Source organism: Callionymus lyra, chromosome 6, assembly GCF_982586985.1.
Source record: "Callionymus lyra chromosome 6, fCalLyr1.hap1.1, whole genome shotgun sequence".
Lineage (NCBI taxonomy): Eukaryota > Metazoa > Chordata > Actinopteri > Syngnathiformes > Callionymidae > Callionymus > Callionymus lyra.
Window position 1 is genome coordinate 16,578,228 of NC_141823.1, and position 17,843 is coordinate 16,596,070.

General features: G+C 34.4%; 1 protein-coding gene across 3 annotated transcripts in view; it reads left to right on the forward strand.

Annotated features, from left to right (window-relative positions):
• The first annotated feature begins 3,262 nt into the window (after positions 1-3,262).
• Positions 3,263-17,843, forward strand: part of LOC148076567 (protein diaphanous homolog 3-like) — an 81,612-nt gene continuing 67,031 nt past the window's right edge. For 2 of the 3 annotated variants that reach the window (XM_087793929.1, XM_087793931.1), the window contains exons 1-10: positions 3,263-3,345; positions 3,546-3,761; positions 10,015-10,038; positions 10,313-10,489; positions 10,927-11,031; positions 11,753-11,883; positions 16,006-16,080; positions 16,222-16,291; positions 17,173-17,309; positions 17,427-17,532. In XM_087793929.1, the coding sequence (XP_087650055.1) occupies positions 3,648-3,761; positions 10,015-10,038; positions 10,313-10,489; positions 10,927-11,031; positions 11,753-11,883; positions 16,006-16,080; positions 16,222-16,291; positions 17,173-17,309; positions 17,427-17,532 (939 nt within the window). In that variant the 5' untranslated portion in view covers positions 3,263-3,345; positions 3,546-3,647. The remainder of the gene's footprint in view (positions 3,346-3,545; positions 3,762-10,014; positions 10,039-10,312; positions 10,490-10,926; positions 11,032-11,752; positions 11,884-16,005; positions 16,081-16,221; positions 16,292-17,172; positions 17,310-17,426; positions 17,533-17,843) is intronic. The other variant, XM_087793930.1, reaches the window with a different exon arrangement.

Consider the following 17,843-nt stretch of genomic DNA (forward strand, 5'->3'; position numbering starts at 1 on the left):
ACTGCCGTAAAGCTGACGCTTGACGTAAAGCAAATACTCGCCGCTACGGATCGTCAAAATGGACAAAATACAACAACACCACCTATTTTGAACGCGTTAACGTTTATCATGACGAGGCAAATACATTGAATAAGGACTGACTTTAATACATGTGAAAATGAATGAAGTCAATGGCTGATGTCAGATTTTAAATATATATTTTAACTATTACATTCTGATTCATAATGCTGTATACTTGGCTCTGGCGATCTGGATAGTTTAAATAGCAAATAATTGGGGCCATCTTGATCTTGGTTTAGTTGAAAAATTATTATTTGTTAGATATAAAAATACAATGGTCAACAAACACTATAGTTTATGTATGTCATTGTTCTTTTAACCACGAGATGGCAGTATGTGCACACTAAAGTGAACTGTCCTCTTCATTTCTTCAACAAAAAAAGGATAATTATTATAGATAAAGAACTTTCAAGCTGTATATAAGGCTTATTGGATGTTCATGTAAAGCAAGTTTCCATTCATAAGCATAGGCTTAAATTGTCAGAAGATCTTATTTTATTCTAGTAAATAAAATAAGTAATGAAAAGTAAGTATGTGTTTAATAGTTGGATCTTTTACGACAATTACCAGAGATCCTAATAAAATGGCATCCAAAATAAGAATGCATTATTGATTAAGGTTTAAGGTTTTCAGGTTAGATACGCTTTCCAATGGAGAGTGAACTACAAAGAGTGTATGTAATTTATTATTTTATTTAAAAAATATTTTACATATATTTGACATACATTTATTTAAAAGTTAAATTATTTTTATTAATCAATTCATAATTATAGCTATTTGAATCAACCTATTTCATGCATTACTATAAGATACAGTGAACACAAAACAAAGAATATAAAAATACTATATTAAATGCCTTTTTATTACAAATATCTAGCCACAAAACCCCCCCAACAAGTTCAATATGAGCAAACAAACCTTTGCGATTCACTGCATATTTTTCCATTCGACTTTGCCTGAATGAAAACAATGCTTTAGTGGTGTTCGGGGAAATCATCTCACAAAAGTTTCTATTTGTTGCATCACATTACTGTCACAGCACAGCAGCGCTTGCTTCAGAAGCAGACAGAGTTTGGGATGTTCACTCACGTTACTCAACGTCAACAATTGAAAACGAACAGTGAAAAAAAAAAGAAATCTGTTGAAGTGTGACAACCCCTAATAAAAACAGAAGATTGTGTTTTCTCTGAAAAGGAGCGTAAGGAAGGAAATTTACCAATGGTTCAATGAAAGATGAATTTATGAACCAAAATAAAAATTGTGACAGCTTGCAGTGAAGACCTAAAACAAATAAAGATCCAAACCTACCTTAAATTTGGGAACATTTTTTGTGTTGCAATTCCCCCTGAAGACTCGTTCTTGTATATGTAGTAGAAGATGGATGGTATATAGAGTGTCACTATTGAACCACCTAATATACTGCAGTGTTCCCCGACCACATGAAGGTAGCTTCTTTATTATACTGTTTTTTCAAACAAGTTGCTTCAATCAGATAATATGTTAACAAAAGTAGCTTCAATTTAAACAATATTTTCAATAAACAAAGAAATTGCTTTATTCAATATATCAAGGGATAATACTTTTTTTTTTTCTTTGATTTCACAAACTTTATCATCCAGGCTGTTCACTCAGCTCCGTCCAGGCTAATAGGAAACTAAAATCTTCTAAACTATGTTCCATTGCACACCTCAACTAATATTACTGACTGCTCTGCATTCTCACCTAAAATGAGTACATGCCTTAAAACCTTTCACTATATCTTATTTATCATATTATACAATTATTTGTATTTTATTTATATCTATTTATAATATGTCTTAAATTATATTGCCTTGTATTACTGTTGTATCTGTGCACTTTACTTGACCTCAAATGCCCTCTCGGTCCACAACACAGAACAATGATGAATGTAATTTTGATTCTGTATTAGCCAAATACGTGTGAAGACATTGACAAATAAAATTGATAGTTTTTTTGTGTTTTGGCCAAATAATGAATAGTACATTTGTGTCTTGATTATCCAGTACCCCAACAAGTTGCGTCGATCAATTCAAGTTGTTTAGGTTTATTTTGTTTATTTTAGTCATAAAGGTTTTGAAATACTTTATTGATTCAACTAAAAAAAGTGTTTTTTTATATCGAGAATATTTATTCATTTTAGTGAAGCCACTTTTTAAGCTATTTTATAATTAAGAAACAAATATACCCAGTCCCCCAAAAGGTTGCTTAAATCAATTGAAGTTGTTTACGTTTATTTTTGGGGGGAAAAAGGTTTTTGGTTGAAGTAAAACATGAAGTTTCAAGCCTTTTTTAAATTGAAATAAATGTATACTATAAAGAAATTAATCTATCTAGTCCCCAATACAGTTGCTTCTATCAAGTAAAATCGTTTTTCTTTTATTAAAGGGAAGTCTTTTTTTTAAATCAAGTGGAAAAAAAGGTTTCTTCAATAGAAATGAAAAATGTTTTTAAAGTCTTTTTTTATTTTAAATAATTAAATATTTTAGTGAAGCTACGTTTTTAATTACAACAAAACACATCTATGAAAACTGAATATCTGTGATTTTATCATAATTCAGGGAATATATATTCCTTTTTATATTTTATATATATATATATATAAAATATACATAAGTATATATGACCACTTACTTTCTTACTATTCCTGTATATGCAACTGTACCATGAGTATACTTAGTTTATACTACAATTGAATTAGTGTACTTGGAAGTGTACTGTTGACATACTGTACAAAAAACTATATATATATATATATATATATATATGTAATATATATAAAAGGGATTTTATGCACAACTAGATGTATAAGAGTATTTCTCAATCATATTCAAAATGTTAATATCTTTGGTTAATCTATGATTCCAGAAATAATGAAAGAGATCACTGTCCAACCAGGTGCAGTTTTTAAAAAAACTAACTAAACGCTCACTAACGTTCAAAATTCCTCACCGGCGCGTCATAAACGGTCATCTTCAAACCTGACACAGTGAATCCCCTTTTCCTCGTGACGCCATGTGACTGACAGTCACCTCGACCAATCAAACGTGGCCTGGATTTGTAAACAGCATCAACGCAACCAATCCCCGTCCAACATGGAAACCCAGCCTCACGCGATTGGCTCGCTTAAACTCGCATTTAGAAAACGTCACTGCGCGGGTATTGTCAAAAAAAGAAGGTACTTGTCAAATGTGTGCTACTGTAGTTCTGCTGCGAAATATTCACGTTTCCTTGAAAGAAGATTAAACGTTGCTACTGGAGAAAAAGGTATTTAAAGTCGACTTGTGTGTTAGAGCTCAGGTAACTCTCGCGATACGTGTCAGTCTTATTAAGTGGATTAGCTTTAGTCGAGGCTTCTGCTGAACGACTGTGAGAATATCGTCCATTGACAAGAAGATTCTTCCATTCATTCTTCTTCTAAACTCATGTATTTACTGCTAATATATCACCTGTGTGTGTGTTTCTAGTGTCCCTGGTCATGGCGACTCTAGCGTAAAACTCTCGGTTCAGGTGTGAATGTTCCTGCAGCCTGTCACCGTCAGCAACCATCAGTTCACTCCCTCAACAACATGGACACCTACGGCCAGAGGTTCGACTCCATGGCTGGGAAGACGCACAAGAAGAAAGGTGTTCCTTCCCACCATGGCTCACACTACGACGATGGGATTCGCAAACCCAAGTTTGTAAGTATGACCACCATATATTCCTGTACATGCAACTGTACTCTGAGTATACTTAGTTTAAACTAAAATTGAATTAGTATACTTGAAGGTTTACTGTTGACATACTGTACAAAAACTGTGCACTAATGTATACTTCATGAAATGTACTTGAAGTACAGTATGCTACTGTACTACTGTGGTGATCAAGGAGGAAACTGTGCAAAGGATCATGGGAGTGGGTGATGGGTGGTCATGTTATTGTTGGAAATACATCCCTGTTCTAGATCTACATGTGTATGATCATATAGTCCTGGAGTTCAAGTTCATAGCCAATAATATGCCCATTTGCAGTACCTTTATGTACCTTAAAAACATGCACACAAGACAGAGAAATGTTTTACTTGCCTTTTTATGATTGATCAAGTTCCTTTCATAAGTCAAGTCAAGTTCTTTTATTGTCAAATATGCATGTATTAAGACATACAGCATAAATCAAATTGTGGTCCTCTCTTACCCACGATGCAAAACATGTAAACTTAACAACAGACATTAAACACTTAAAACAATTAAAGACTTAACAATAAAAGACTTGAACAGACATGATTAAGACATTCAAGAAAATAAATACAAATAAATGACCAACAAAAAGAAATAAATAATCAACAAACTTAAATAATCAACTAATAAACAGAATATAAACTATAGTTATACGCACAGGTTCAGGGTTTGGCATTGGTATTATGTACATGTAAATAACACCATCGGGAAACATGACCTTGTTATTTTTTTTACCTTTAAAGCTTGATGCATGTGTTGTGACAACAATATGTTATGTACGTCAAAACGTCGTTATCCACATTATACATATGGTGGCGTAGTGGCCCGGCGTGTATAACTGGAGGATGCTAGTTCACGTCCTGTGTTAGTCTGTTAAATGGCATGTGTTTTACCAAAATACGTACTTTACGTATTAACCTAGTTCATTATAGAGTATTGTATAAATTCACTCCTGTAAACTCTGAGTGTATATAAAATAAACTGGTAGTTTAGATGGTATATTTAAAAGTAAATTATGTAAACTTCAAATGTTTCAATTAAGTCCAAAGAAGTCCAAAATAAGTATAATTTAATACAGTACAAGTACATATACCTTAGTATACTTACTATACTTAAACTTAAGTATGCTTATAAAATACACTTCAACTGTACTACTTTTTGTGAAGGGCATCCCATACAGACTTAAACTGAACTATAAACTTGGGAGTGTGTACATGGTACACTTGGTAGTATAGATATGAGTATATTTTAATGTAATTATGTGACTTGAAATGTTCCAATTAACTCCAAAGAGGTATAAAATTAGTATAGTACAAGTATACATAGTGTAGATATACCTTAGTATACTTACTTCACTTACTATACTAAGTATATAGTATAAGATGAAATGCACATAAGATATACTACTTTTTCCAAAGGGCATCTTAGACTCATGTCTTGTGTTTCTATTTATTTTATTTAAAAGGGCACAGTGCAAGTTCATAACACGCATGATTAAACATGGTTAAAAAAAAGGCGGAATTAGCCATAAGGATAGTTTGTTTTGTTAGTTTTTCTGTAGTCCCCTGGCCATGATGTAAAACGGGCAAAAAGACAATACAGAGAGAGATTTTATCAGAGTTTCACAAAAGGCTTATCTTTTAGTGTTGGCAGCTATAGGTGCTGTTAAGCCACATTTTTTGTATGTTGTGAGCAGTTAGTAGTTGAATTATATCACACTGGAGTATCCACTAAACAGGATTTGCTTTCGACCACAATACTGTGAAAAGGTAAAAGAAAGGTACATGCCTAGGAGGGTGAGGTGCTTAAGTATAAACTGGGTAGGCCACACCCACAAGTGGATTTACCTATTCTCTTAATCCAGATTCACACACTTCAGGATCTATTGATGATTTTTTTCTTCTTGTGTTTTCCTGTCCAAGCCAAAAACCTGCCTTTTCCTTTGTCTTATGAAGGAGAAACTCCCCTTGTCTGACATTGTAGTTTAGAGGGTAGAAGCTTTAGGGGATCATTTAAAAGTTGATTAATACTTCAAGTAGGTCAACACTTCTGACTCTTAAGATTAAAATTGATTTTTATATGCAAAGAACGTGGCTGTGAGGCACAGATGGTTGCGATTCTTGTTCATTTTTGAGAATAACTTTAATATATTTTATTTTCAACATGGACTTTAGTATTTAATTTTTATTGTTGTTATTCTAATTATCATTTTAACTATCCTCTTCTTTTCAATATTGACTAATTGGTTTTGTTATTCGTTTTAGGATTTGTTTTTATTCCAATTACTTTTCCTTAACAGCAGGTAAGTTGTGGCTTGCTGTGTAATTGCAGGACTGATCCAAGCATATGTCTGACATATAAAGCAAACCATAATCTAAGATTGGATTAAATGTAAATCACTGTAATTATCTCTTCCTTTTACGTACTTGCCACAATAGTTGCTCGTCTGAAATGCATGTTGTTATAAAAAGGAACGAGACAAATGAGTGTGATATTTTTTTTTCGACTAATAATATTTATCATGCAGGAAAAAAGTCACCTTGACTGTTGTTTTTGTTTGGACTGTTGAAAATGAAAAGGTTAAAATTAGCACAGGGTTTATCTCGTATCCTAATCCATGGTCTCGCTTGCACTATCCATGCCATGAGCATTCAACCTACTGCCCACACTATCCTGGGTTCATTTTTTAATCAAGAGAAGATTGTAAATTTTATTTCAGCTTAGCAAAAAAAACCATCTATTTTATTCTTTTAACAATCAAGTGTTATCATTTTGGGTTCCAAACACAGGCTGTCTTGTGTAGTCAAATTCAAAAGACAAGTAGCTGCCATAATTGATTACTTCATCACAGTTGAATTAAGGAATGAGCGATGTATATTAAAGTAGAAATACTAAAGCTTAAACAGAATTAATATTACACTCTATAGTGGAGATAAAATTTGCAGCTTTTAGAGGAATGGGAAGCAATTTGCGTTTCCCTCTTGAAAGGTCTGTATTTCCTGCTGCTTCATGAATAAATAAACAGATTGCCGTTTTAAACTTTGACACTTTGTTGTTATAAGATGAATATAAAGAAAATGTCAGCGTTTATTTGCATCAATATGTCCAGACAAAGAAATGCTAGAAAGAGCGTGTGTGAAGTAGTACTTTATGACTTAAAATCCACTCACAAGTTTAACTTTGGAAAACCCTAATTCAGGAAAACCATGAAGTGCAATGAAGCAGTTTCCTTATCTTTAGAGCCTACTAGACGGCACTTCAGGGGCTGTTTTTTTTGTTACAATGTGTATCATTTAACAGTGGCAACAATATTGTGATATATTGCAATACTGTAGTAACAAGGATCTATTTGTAGTATTGTCCGAGTACTTGACTGTTGCAGAATTTACAGACCACATGACTCCTGACGAAGTCGTAACTGCTTTCATTTGTTTTGAAAACCAAATATGTTCAAACATCAGCTTTATAAGCTGCTGGAGTCGATCGTATCCTCTCGTCCTCAGTCATGGCCCGGGGATTTCAATGTTCATTTAGGTGCGGAGGACAGAATTACTGCTACCATCTTGCGACCAGATTATTATTTTTATTTATTTTTTAATAATCCGTACAGTGCTGTCGAATGTCGATACATTATTGTGATTAAGAATATTGCAATTTTTCGACATGTCAGTATTTTCCAACACCCCTAAGGCACCCACATTTTGAAACTGAGGGCACCAACTACAGACCTGTATGAAATGGTACTGCTTCATCAGAAATCAGAAACATTTAAACACAACATAGGAAATGACAGAAGTAAAGGATGAAATAATTGAACACAATCACAAAATAAGCAACAGAAACACAGAACAGAACACCAAGGAAGCCGTACTCGGCACCTAATCATGAATCCTCTGCAACCTGTTGCTACTAAATACTGAAGAATACTTTATTTTTCTAGTCATGATTTTCAATATGTTTTGAGTTGATCTCGGTTAGAAAACTTCATTTGTTCAGTTAACTCAGAAAGAATTCCGATAGCTTGATTAGATTTATTTTTCCTGATTTTTAGAGGGAGTTTTAATGTTTTTGGTATGACTTTGGTAAATGTTATTATCTCTATGGTGCTGTTTTCAGAGGAATTATTTTTGACACACTGTATATCTCAGAACACTCACACTAAGGATGGTGTTTTGACAAGCTGATCTAGTCGAGCCAATTTAATGTTTAGACCAAAAGAGTGGTTTGATCATCCATGCTGCATGATCCTCACATTTCTGACAGCTCCTGGAAAATTAAATGTTTGTTTATTCACTTTGTATTGCTTATTAGGGCCTATGTTTTGACAGTTTGACTTGGTAACACCTTGCTCGGATAAAGAAAAACAACAAATTAAACACTCCTCTAACAGACATTTTATGTTATAAAGTCTGTTTACACTTGTCTCCAGTTAATTGACAACAGGCCAGATGCCAACTGTCTTCCGGGCTGTCATTAGTTTGTTAAACAGACAGTCGACCAGAGTTTTTTTTTCGAGGCACCACCACGCAGGGCAGTGATGGTTTGAGAGAGAGTTGGCTCGTGTTTCACTTAAATCGATACTGATCCTCGTTGGGCTGCAGTCAATTAACTCCCAACTAATGGTGAAAAATACAAAATGCAATCCCAGTGTCCACACAGGAATGAGCAGATTCAAATTGGAACATCACTACACACATCATTGTTAATGAAGACAGGTGGACAGGGGTGAGAATTTTCCTTTTTTTTTGTGTGTTAAAAGGCAACTAATATCGAACTCGACTCTCCTGACTCACTCACATGTTTCAAATGTTGAATTATTCCTCTCCAAGATGCAGTAAGTCTCTCATCATGACCATGTTTTTAACTTATTACTTTATAAACTTCTCCCCCATATGAAATCTCCGCATACAAGAGGTTACAAGAGCAGATTATTATCTACTAGAAAGGCGCTATACAAGTAGAGATTATTATTGTTATTATTATTATTATTATGACGTAATAATGTGTTCACTCCTCCTCCAGCCAGCTTTAATCACGCCATCCTTTGTTTATGCAATGAGTCCTTTGGAGGTGGAAACTTCTGGATTTGATGACGCGTGGTGACAAACCTTGATCTTTGACCAATCACAGCAGAGTGGGTGTGGTTTGGTAAACAAAAGATTAAAGTCTAAAACCAAATAGGCCTATTTTAAGTATCTAATATTGTAATATGTTTACACATTTATTTTTTTTCCCCCTATCATTCTGTTCTTTATTCACTTGCCTGATTTTCTGATTGTTTTTTCTCACACAACAGGCTTTCATATTTTTAATCTGTAAATCATGATTTACAAACCTAAGAGAGGGTGAAATCAACTTTTTCACAGCTTAAAACAAAACAAGAGTGCCACAAGGATTATGGATATAACAGGATCATCCTCTTTGGTCTCATGATACTTCATGAGACACACTGTTCACTTTAAATAATTAAAATTAAATAGAACATTGAGTTGGTAAAGTACAATTTCAGAGGTTTTTTTTAGGCACATGGGTTATGAACGTGAGTAGCGTACTTTGTGGAAGAGATGAAAAACCAATTATAACAACACAATGGTTGTTAAAGGGCAGTTTTTAACCTTGTAGAGGTATTTTTACTCTGAATATTCTTGTCACTTTTTTTTTCTTTTTTTTTCCTAAGCAATTTCTTTCTCTTCCGTCGTTACGATTAGATTTTTTTGATTAACCTTATTCTTATTTTGTTGTTTAGGCAGTTCAAAGGACAAAGATTAAACATACATACTTACATACCATAATTACTTACTTACATTATATTTAAAATAGGCTACACATAATAAAAATAACAAAAACAAAAATAAAAGAAAGTAAAGTGTCTTCATAAATAGCATTTGCTTAATTTTTCAGAGTAATTTTGTAAATTTACTTTATCCCAGTGATTCACATTTGCAGCTACTCTGTTAAACTATTTTGTTTCTGCTCAATACACATCTGCTTTGACTGACGCACAGGCCACAGGGATGCTCAAAATTAAAAACATATTAAACACACAAAGAGTGGCACAGTAATACAATTTGAAAAAAAGGTCACTACACAAAGAAAGCTACGATACTACTTTAATAAGGTTGTGATTCCTACATTTGTATTGGACTAATCAGAACTGGTCACCCGTGGCCCTTTCATAATGTCTGATTTTGTGTTTTGTAATTTTTTTTTCCTGCAGCACCTTCCATTTAAAAATGATGTGGTAAGATTCTGCACGACTTTTATGATACTCAAGCTAACGGCTCTTTTTTTCCTTTCACTGTAGAGGTAACAAAAAACACCTAACCTTGTTAGTCCCACCGAGTCACGTTGCACTAATGCCTTTCTTTTTTAACTTCTTTATTTATTAGGATGCTTTCTTCAGGATCCTTCTACCTGATTACCATCATGCCTTTTCACCTCTTTTTTTCACATCTTTTAATTCTCCAAATGTCAAAAAGTGTGCACAGTTATTTAACGCACGCATGTCTCTACAGCTTGACAGATTTGCCAGCATCCGAATACCGGGCAGTAAAAAAGAACGACCAGCTTCTCAACATTCGGAGCACGGCACAGCCGATTGGTCCAAGTTTTCATCATCGCATCAGATGGAGGATCTTTCTTCAAAGATCACCTCGGAGAAGGAAATCCTCGCTCTGTTTGAGAAGATGATGGTATGTTTTCGGTCTAAGCAAATACAGATTTGTTGTACGGTTCTGACTACACAGCTGGCGATGGGTTGACGAAGCTTCATGAAGTAGTGTCTTAGAATGTGCTCAAAGCATATGATTATATCCATCTAGTGGATTCTAAAAATAAGCAGTTGCTTCATGAAATTTCATCAATACTTACAGAATTTGCTGTTTATATGTAACGTACATTCATTTTTTTTACAAAGAAAGTTGAACTCTATTCGTTCGACTGGTTTCTTTTCATTTAATAAAATAACGTATTGAGTTCTATAAAAGATCCTTAAATAAATAATGGTGAGAAACATTCTTACCATTTTCACGTTGCTTAATGTATGATCAACCAGAGTTGAACGTTCTTCCCTTTTCAACGGAAGGATGATTTGGGCTTACTTTCTTTTCTTTTTTTTTAATTTGGTTAGGAGGACATGAACTTGAACGAGGACAAGAAGACTCCATTGAGAGACAAGGACCTCAACACAAAGAGAGAAATGGTTATTCAGTATATTTGCACGGCTTCAAAAACGGTGAGTTTTGAACCTTTTTTTATTTTCCTTTACAGAAAACTGTACCCTTCAGATTTTTGTTCCAACCTCCTAGAGTATAAATTATTTCAGAAAACTCTATCAAAAAAATAATCTTCTTAGGTGTAAAACTTATTTAATATTCAGAGAAGTAAGACCTCTACAACTGTACAAAAAGAACTCATTTTTAAACATGATTATTTGTGTTAATAGAAAAATGAATCTGTCACCGTTTAGTAGAATGATGATGGATTCACATGCTTTATTTAGTAGTGAAGAGAAATTTAAAAGGAGAAATGAAGAAAAGCCCAAGAGACAGAGAGAAGAACTGATAAAATACCTTTAAAGACTGGAGACGATTGCAAAAGAAATCCATTAACACATGACATTTTGCAACCTTGTATTTGTTAATGGTCATTAAAACATTTTGATCACTTTTTGGAGACTGTGTTGAACAGAATTGAATTTCAGGGAAAGCTTTGAAATATCAGATCACAATTTGTGATACCACTCGGAAAAACATTGCTTTTTCTAATGTTATTACTTTTAAAACTATTAAAAGAATGTTTAATTTTTTCTTAAATAAGGGTCCGGCAGAGCAGTTAACAACATAGTAATTGAAGTAGAAAATACTCATTAAAGATATGGCCATGGTGTCACTTTCACTGCTGCCCCTTTGAGAACTGGTCTGCCAAAATCCCTCTTTGAGTTTTCGTGTTTTTAGGGAAGCCTAAGAAGCAGCCACCAGATTTCCCCTCAAGAATTCTTGGCAGAGCTGAAGTCGGGAGCGATGGATGAACGTCTTGTTGCTTGTCTCGATTCGCTGAGAGTCTCCCTCACCAGCAACCCTGTCAGGTAAGGTATTTACTATTTTGAAATCCTTGAGAAAATGTGTTTGTGGTAACCCTTGTGTTGTCTCTGGGTCAAGGTGACCCAAAAGGCCCAAAAACGAATGCGCTTGTGCCTGGCTTCCGTCAATACATATGCAGTGGTGGAGGTCAATCACCTTGACCCATAGTTAACACAAGGGATACCAAAAACACATATGTCACCTTGACCCTGAGATAATGCAAAGGTTAAATATGTTGCCCCCTGTTTATAAAGAGTTAATTAAACAGCCTGTTTTATGTCTATTCACAGGTTTCACAGATATTAAAATGAGAAATTCTATAAAATAAAGTCCTAACTTTTTAAATATCTTGTATAAAAAGGCTTTAAGCAGAAGGTCTCTCATCAGGATAAATGTAAGAAAATAATATAATAAAATAAGAACTTAATATACAGTAAGAATAAACTTATAATAGGATGGATCTTGGAAAAGAGTCTGTGTCAATGAACCAGAAACACTCAATTAATAGGGGCTTTCTATTTTTTTTTTAACAATGGTTCGACTAGTCAGGCCCTCAACGCTGCAGTTTTGAAAAATTGGTTTGGAACAGTTTGAAGTGCTGTAAAAGTGATTGAAAAGATCCTGGCTGTTTTACAAGTGTCAGCAAACTGTGGCCAGAAAAGTAAGGACCCCCGATTCTTCCCGTCAAACATGTTTGGGTTGAGAGACCCAATTAATGGAGGAATGTGGGACAAAGTCTCTGAAGTGGTCATTCAATTTTAAAGGTTCACTGTTGTAGATAGTCCTTTGCTAAATAATTTTTCGGTCATTTATAGATGTGAAACCGAAGCTGGTCTGGAGACCCACTTTTTTTTGTGTAACAGATCTTTATCTCGGCTCCTCTCAGCTTCATGCAATTTTAAGCTTTTGCGATCCTGTAACTTGAAATATCTAGGTTTCTGGCTCAATAGGGCGTATTTTATTCATGCAAAATCCACTGATCCAAATTTCGTGTTAGCGATCCGAACCTATTTTGGCCCTCAGACCGCTTTTAAAGACCAAGGTGTGGTTGATTAAAAAGGGGGAAAAATAAAACGAGTTCCGTTTAGAGTTTGTATTTTAATCTTTTTCACTTCGTGACCCAAAAAATCATTAAGGGTCACTTGCTACTTCGGTATTCTTTTTTTTTTTTTTTAATAAAAAAACATTTCAGACAGTAAAAAAAGATTATATTAATTGTTTTTTCTTTTTTTGCGGCATTATGACAAACTTAAAGACCAGTCCCTGGGCCCCGCTCTGGTGGTTAGGAACCACTGATCTGCAAAAATAAATGAATACCATTTAAGTCTTGCCAACACACATCGCACATTATCATCTGTTTTTGCTGTTTTTCCATTGGCGGAATTCATTGAGCAGATTCTGAACATATTTAGTCTTAATGTGTAGAGAAAAAAAGAGGCAATTATTAGCAGTGACCAGGTTGAGTTGTGATGACAAGTGGAGTCAAAACGGCTCTAGAAGTTGCACCTGATTTTAGCTCTTTAAAGGATTCTCAGGGTTTTGTTCATTTAGAAATGATTTTGTAGGAGTGTAGCCAATTTATGTTCTGACCCAGATGACATCACCATCTTCGCCTCGTCAGGGTTTATAATGGCCTTTTCATGCTTTCTTTTCCTGGTAAAAAGTATCTAAATGCTCAGAAGCCGCTTAATGAATTCCACCCACTGACAAACGGCGAAAAAAGCGATTATCAGTGTTACTTTCTTCACCTGTCTGACCCTATATACATCATTCAACACAAACATAAATGGTATTCACCTTCTGAATGATTTATTCAAAATGTTTCACAAGTGAAGGTTTTACTATTTACGCCATTTCCTTTCTCACGGCGCAACTTTGTCGAGAGGTATTTTCTAGGTAATTGACTTCATCTCCCCCTATGACACTGCCATTTGACCCACCAACTGCACACCTGGATCAGCAATTTCACTCCCTCTTCCTGTTTTAGGAGAGGCCAGAAATCTGGTGCACAGAACTAGAAAGGCTACAGGATGCAATGATTGCAAGTGGATTTGATGAATGGTTCTGACACACCGAGTGAAGATCGTCTTTTCATATTATATTAACACTGGCTTCAAGGTTTAAAGCAACTGTTTTCAGTTAAGCTACATGGCTAGGCCATGAAAATAATTAAAATGTAATAGTTTTTTTTTTCCATTCTGCCATCAGTTCAACTTGACACAAATCAGATCAAGGTTGCACTAAAACACCGTCATAATTGAGAATTAAAGACATTTGCACGTCTGTAGCACATCACTTATTATCCATCTCTGCAGAGCTCACTCCTGAAGTGAACTAAACAATCTGAGATTTTTCCAAAGTCAATCTGCTTTCATCTCCAATTCCCAGTCCGTTCAGGAAATGTAATACATTTCATGTTCCGGACCAAATTCAAACATGCTCTTCTACAGAATATTATTGGTTGGAATTTTATCCATTTAATATTAGAGTATCTGTAGATGTGCAGAAACATTTAAAGTCTGCAAAATTTCCAACTGATATCAACAGAAAGAGAAGATGGTATTAACTCACTTGATTGATCGAAATTTTGAAAGACTCGTCGGGCATTTCATGTCATAATTATTTGCAGACATTACATATAAACGTTGTGATTAGCATTAAAATCAGTCTGACTTATTTTTTAATCACCCTCTTAAGCCACATTTGATGAAGTGAAAAGTGCCTAAATAATGAACAATTAAACAAAATTCTGAAAATCTCCGTAGTTAGGAATTAGAAACCAAGATGTTTCACTCAGAGCTGTTTTCATTTGGCTCATAAATGTGTTCTTAAAACATTGTGTTATATATATTTTTTAAGTGTTTTACATTCTCTGGTTGAATAATACAGTTGAGCTGCTGAAATTATATTTAAATGCCGACAGTGGCCCCTTGGAAATTAAAAATTAAATTAAATTCAAGTATTGCAAGAAAATGGTTGGAAATAAATGGATTTTTCTTGCAACTTGAAAGATTTTAGAGAGAATTTTAACATAGATTTAGAGAGATACATTGAAATGGTGGTGCAATGTGCATACATGACAACGTAGAAGAAGTAATCCTTTTTTTTTTTTGTCCATTTACCCATCACTGGTAGGTGCAGTTGGCACAACTTGATCAAAGGATCAAAAAATTGCCCAAACTACCAGTAGAGTAGTGTTATACACATCATCGCATCACTGGTATTTTTACTTGGTACATGACTTTGTTAAGGAAATGCAACATTGTTTTTTGTCTATGATGTAATGTTTTGGGGAAAAATAAAAACCAATATTCATCCTCATGATCTATCCTTCTACTGTATTTCCCTGTTACTCCTCCCAGTTAATGTTTGGATCAGTTTTAGCTCAAGCTGATATTGACAATAAATTAATAAATAAATAGACAATGGTGACGTGAATTTTGATATGAATGGGTTATTAATAAGGTTATTTATACCATCTTTATACACGGTAACTTTCTATTTTGCTCCCTGTAATACTCTTTTCTTAAGTGGTTATTTTGACCTTAACCATAAAAAGTTCCTTTGAGAAACAACGATGACGCATTTGCTGCATAAAGTAGGAAGAGGTGTTATTTGCCCTTGGTGCCTATACAGGTCAGCGTACAAAAAAGATCCGTTCTGAGTTCACATTTTCTTCGTCTTTCGTTTTTCATTCTGAGTGAATGTCTTTCCAACTAGCTTCAGAACCCTGCGTCCGTGTCCTTCGCTTGCTTTTGTCATTGATCAACTGATTATTTTCCTTTTGATATCCACCTTTTCCTCACGTTGATGAAAAAGCAGACTGCATTTACAACTGAGCCATGAATATCAATGTAGTCGTCGTCAAACGTTCCTCCACTCTCTATTAAGAAAATGACATAACCATGTTCTGGTGAGAAGACGCACATACTGGTGCATATAGTAGCATCAACCAGATATCATTTAACAATGTTAAATGTTTCCCAGTTCCTTTAAAACATCCAACATTCTGTTCAATTTCTAACCACTGTAGGCTACCGATTTATGTTGTTTTCCTGAATACGGTTGTTGATTCTAGCCATCAGTCTTATCTCTTTAAGTTATTGATTTCATGTTGGCAATTTCAGTTGGGTGCAGAGCTTCGGGCATGAGGGTCTCGGTCTGCTTCTGGACATCCTGGAGCGATTGCTGTTCAAGAAACAGTAAGAAACATTTATTTTGGGATTTATTCATCAGTATCTGTTCATTAGTGTCTTTGTAAGAATGTGAAATGATTTGAGTGCAGTAGTGTTATTTTAATACAAAATAATATGAACTGACTCTTTTTTTTTTTTTATCTACAGGCAGGAAAAGATTGACAAGAGGAACCAGCATAAAGTTATCCAGTGTCTTAAGGCCTTGATGAATAACAAGGTATAATATTAAGAAAAAAGTATTAGGTTGATTCAGCACATGGCTTTAATATGCTGATGGTCATACATACATGAGGGTAAAGGGAGCGCCACTGTAAAATGAATGATCTATATTATATATCTATTATTTTCTGATTTAAATTTAAATTTTTTCATTTCCACAATTAATGATGATATTAGAATTCTGCCTCTTTAAATTGCGTAATGTGTCTGGTCTAAGTTCTGGATTTACGACTATAAAAGTCATGTCCATTTCTGTATTATTTTTACTTCCTATTTAGTTTAAATTTAGGTTCAGGAAAAACATCATTTTAGCCGTTATTATGTATAACTAAATTATTTCTATTTGAATCTAAATATTAAAGTGTATATATTTCTATTAATTAAGAGAAGACGAGTGAGTAAATCTGGTTACTGACTTGAGGCCAACAAAATTGCCAAAAAAACAAAAATCTATCGTTATTCATTGAGTTTATTAAGTAAAATACATTACAACACCCATATTATTTTTTGTAACGCGTAATCCTCTGGCTGAACAGGCGGCAGATGCTAGCGTTTTACCCGTAGGCCTCTCCGACGACCAAGACCTCTCCCTCGCTGTAGAGGCATCTTGGGATAGGATATATCCCAAAATGCTAAGGAGACAGCTGCTTCTTGCCAGCTGGCGATTTATTTTTCTCTACCTTCTTGCACCAAAATACATATTTATCACCTGTCGGAAGAACAAATGAGACTTCAGTGCACCTTTTTAATGTGTTTTCTCAAGTCAAAGTCGAATAACTCAGCGTGATGTGTTTTTTTTTTTCATATGTCAATGATGGTTTATTGCTTCATTTGAAAGACAAAATGCTAACATGGTTGATGTAATTCTTCTTTTGGCAGTATGGATTGGACCGAATTCTTGGGGAAGATAGAAGCCTTGGATTGCTAGCAAGAGCAATTGATCCTTCCCATTCTGCTATGATGACTGACGTGGTGAAGCTCCTGTCGGCCATCTGCATTGTTGGCGAAGACAACATGTATGTCCTATATCTAAATCCCCTTTTCCATTTATTCTAGTTTTATTTTTGACATTTAGATAAATTCCGCTCCTTTTTTTTTTTTTTACAAGTATTGCAATTTGTGTCGTGATTTAGCTTGGAAAAGGTCCTTGAAGCCATGACAACAGCAGGAGATTGGCGATCTGTCGAGAGGTTCAGTCCTATTGTGGAAGGACTCCAGGATCGCTCTGTACAACTACAAGTAAGATCACATCACTTACGTCTGTTTAGTAATATGAATATACAGTGTCCCCAAAACAAAATATTTTATTCAGTTTGTAAGGTGTATATAAAAAAATATAAAAAAAACTTCCCAAGGAACACCACTGAAAATACATACACAGAGTTTTATAATTCAGACACCATTCTGACACAATTTTGGCAACTTCTTCTATGACAGATAAGAATATTTAAGAATTAGCATCTCATTAGCAACTTTATTTTGTCTTTTTTTTCCTTTGACTATTGGGAATTTCCAAGAAGATGTGTGACTTTTACAAATTCTCCTTTTGA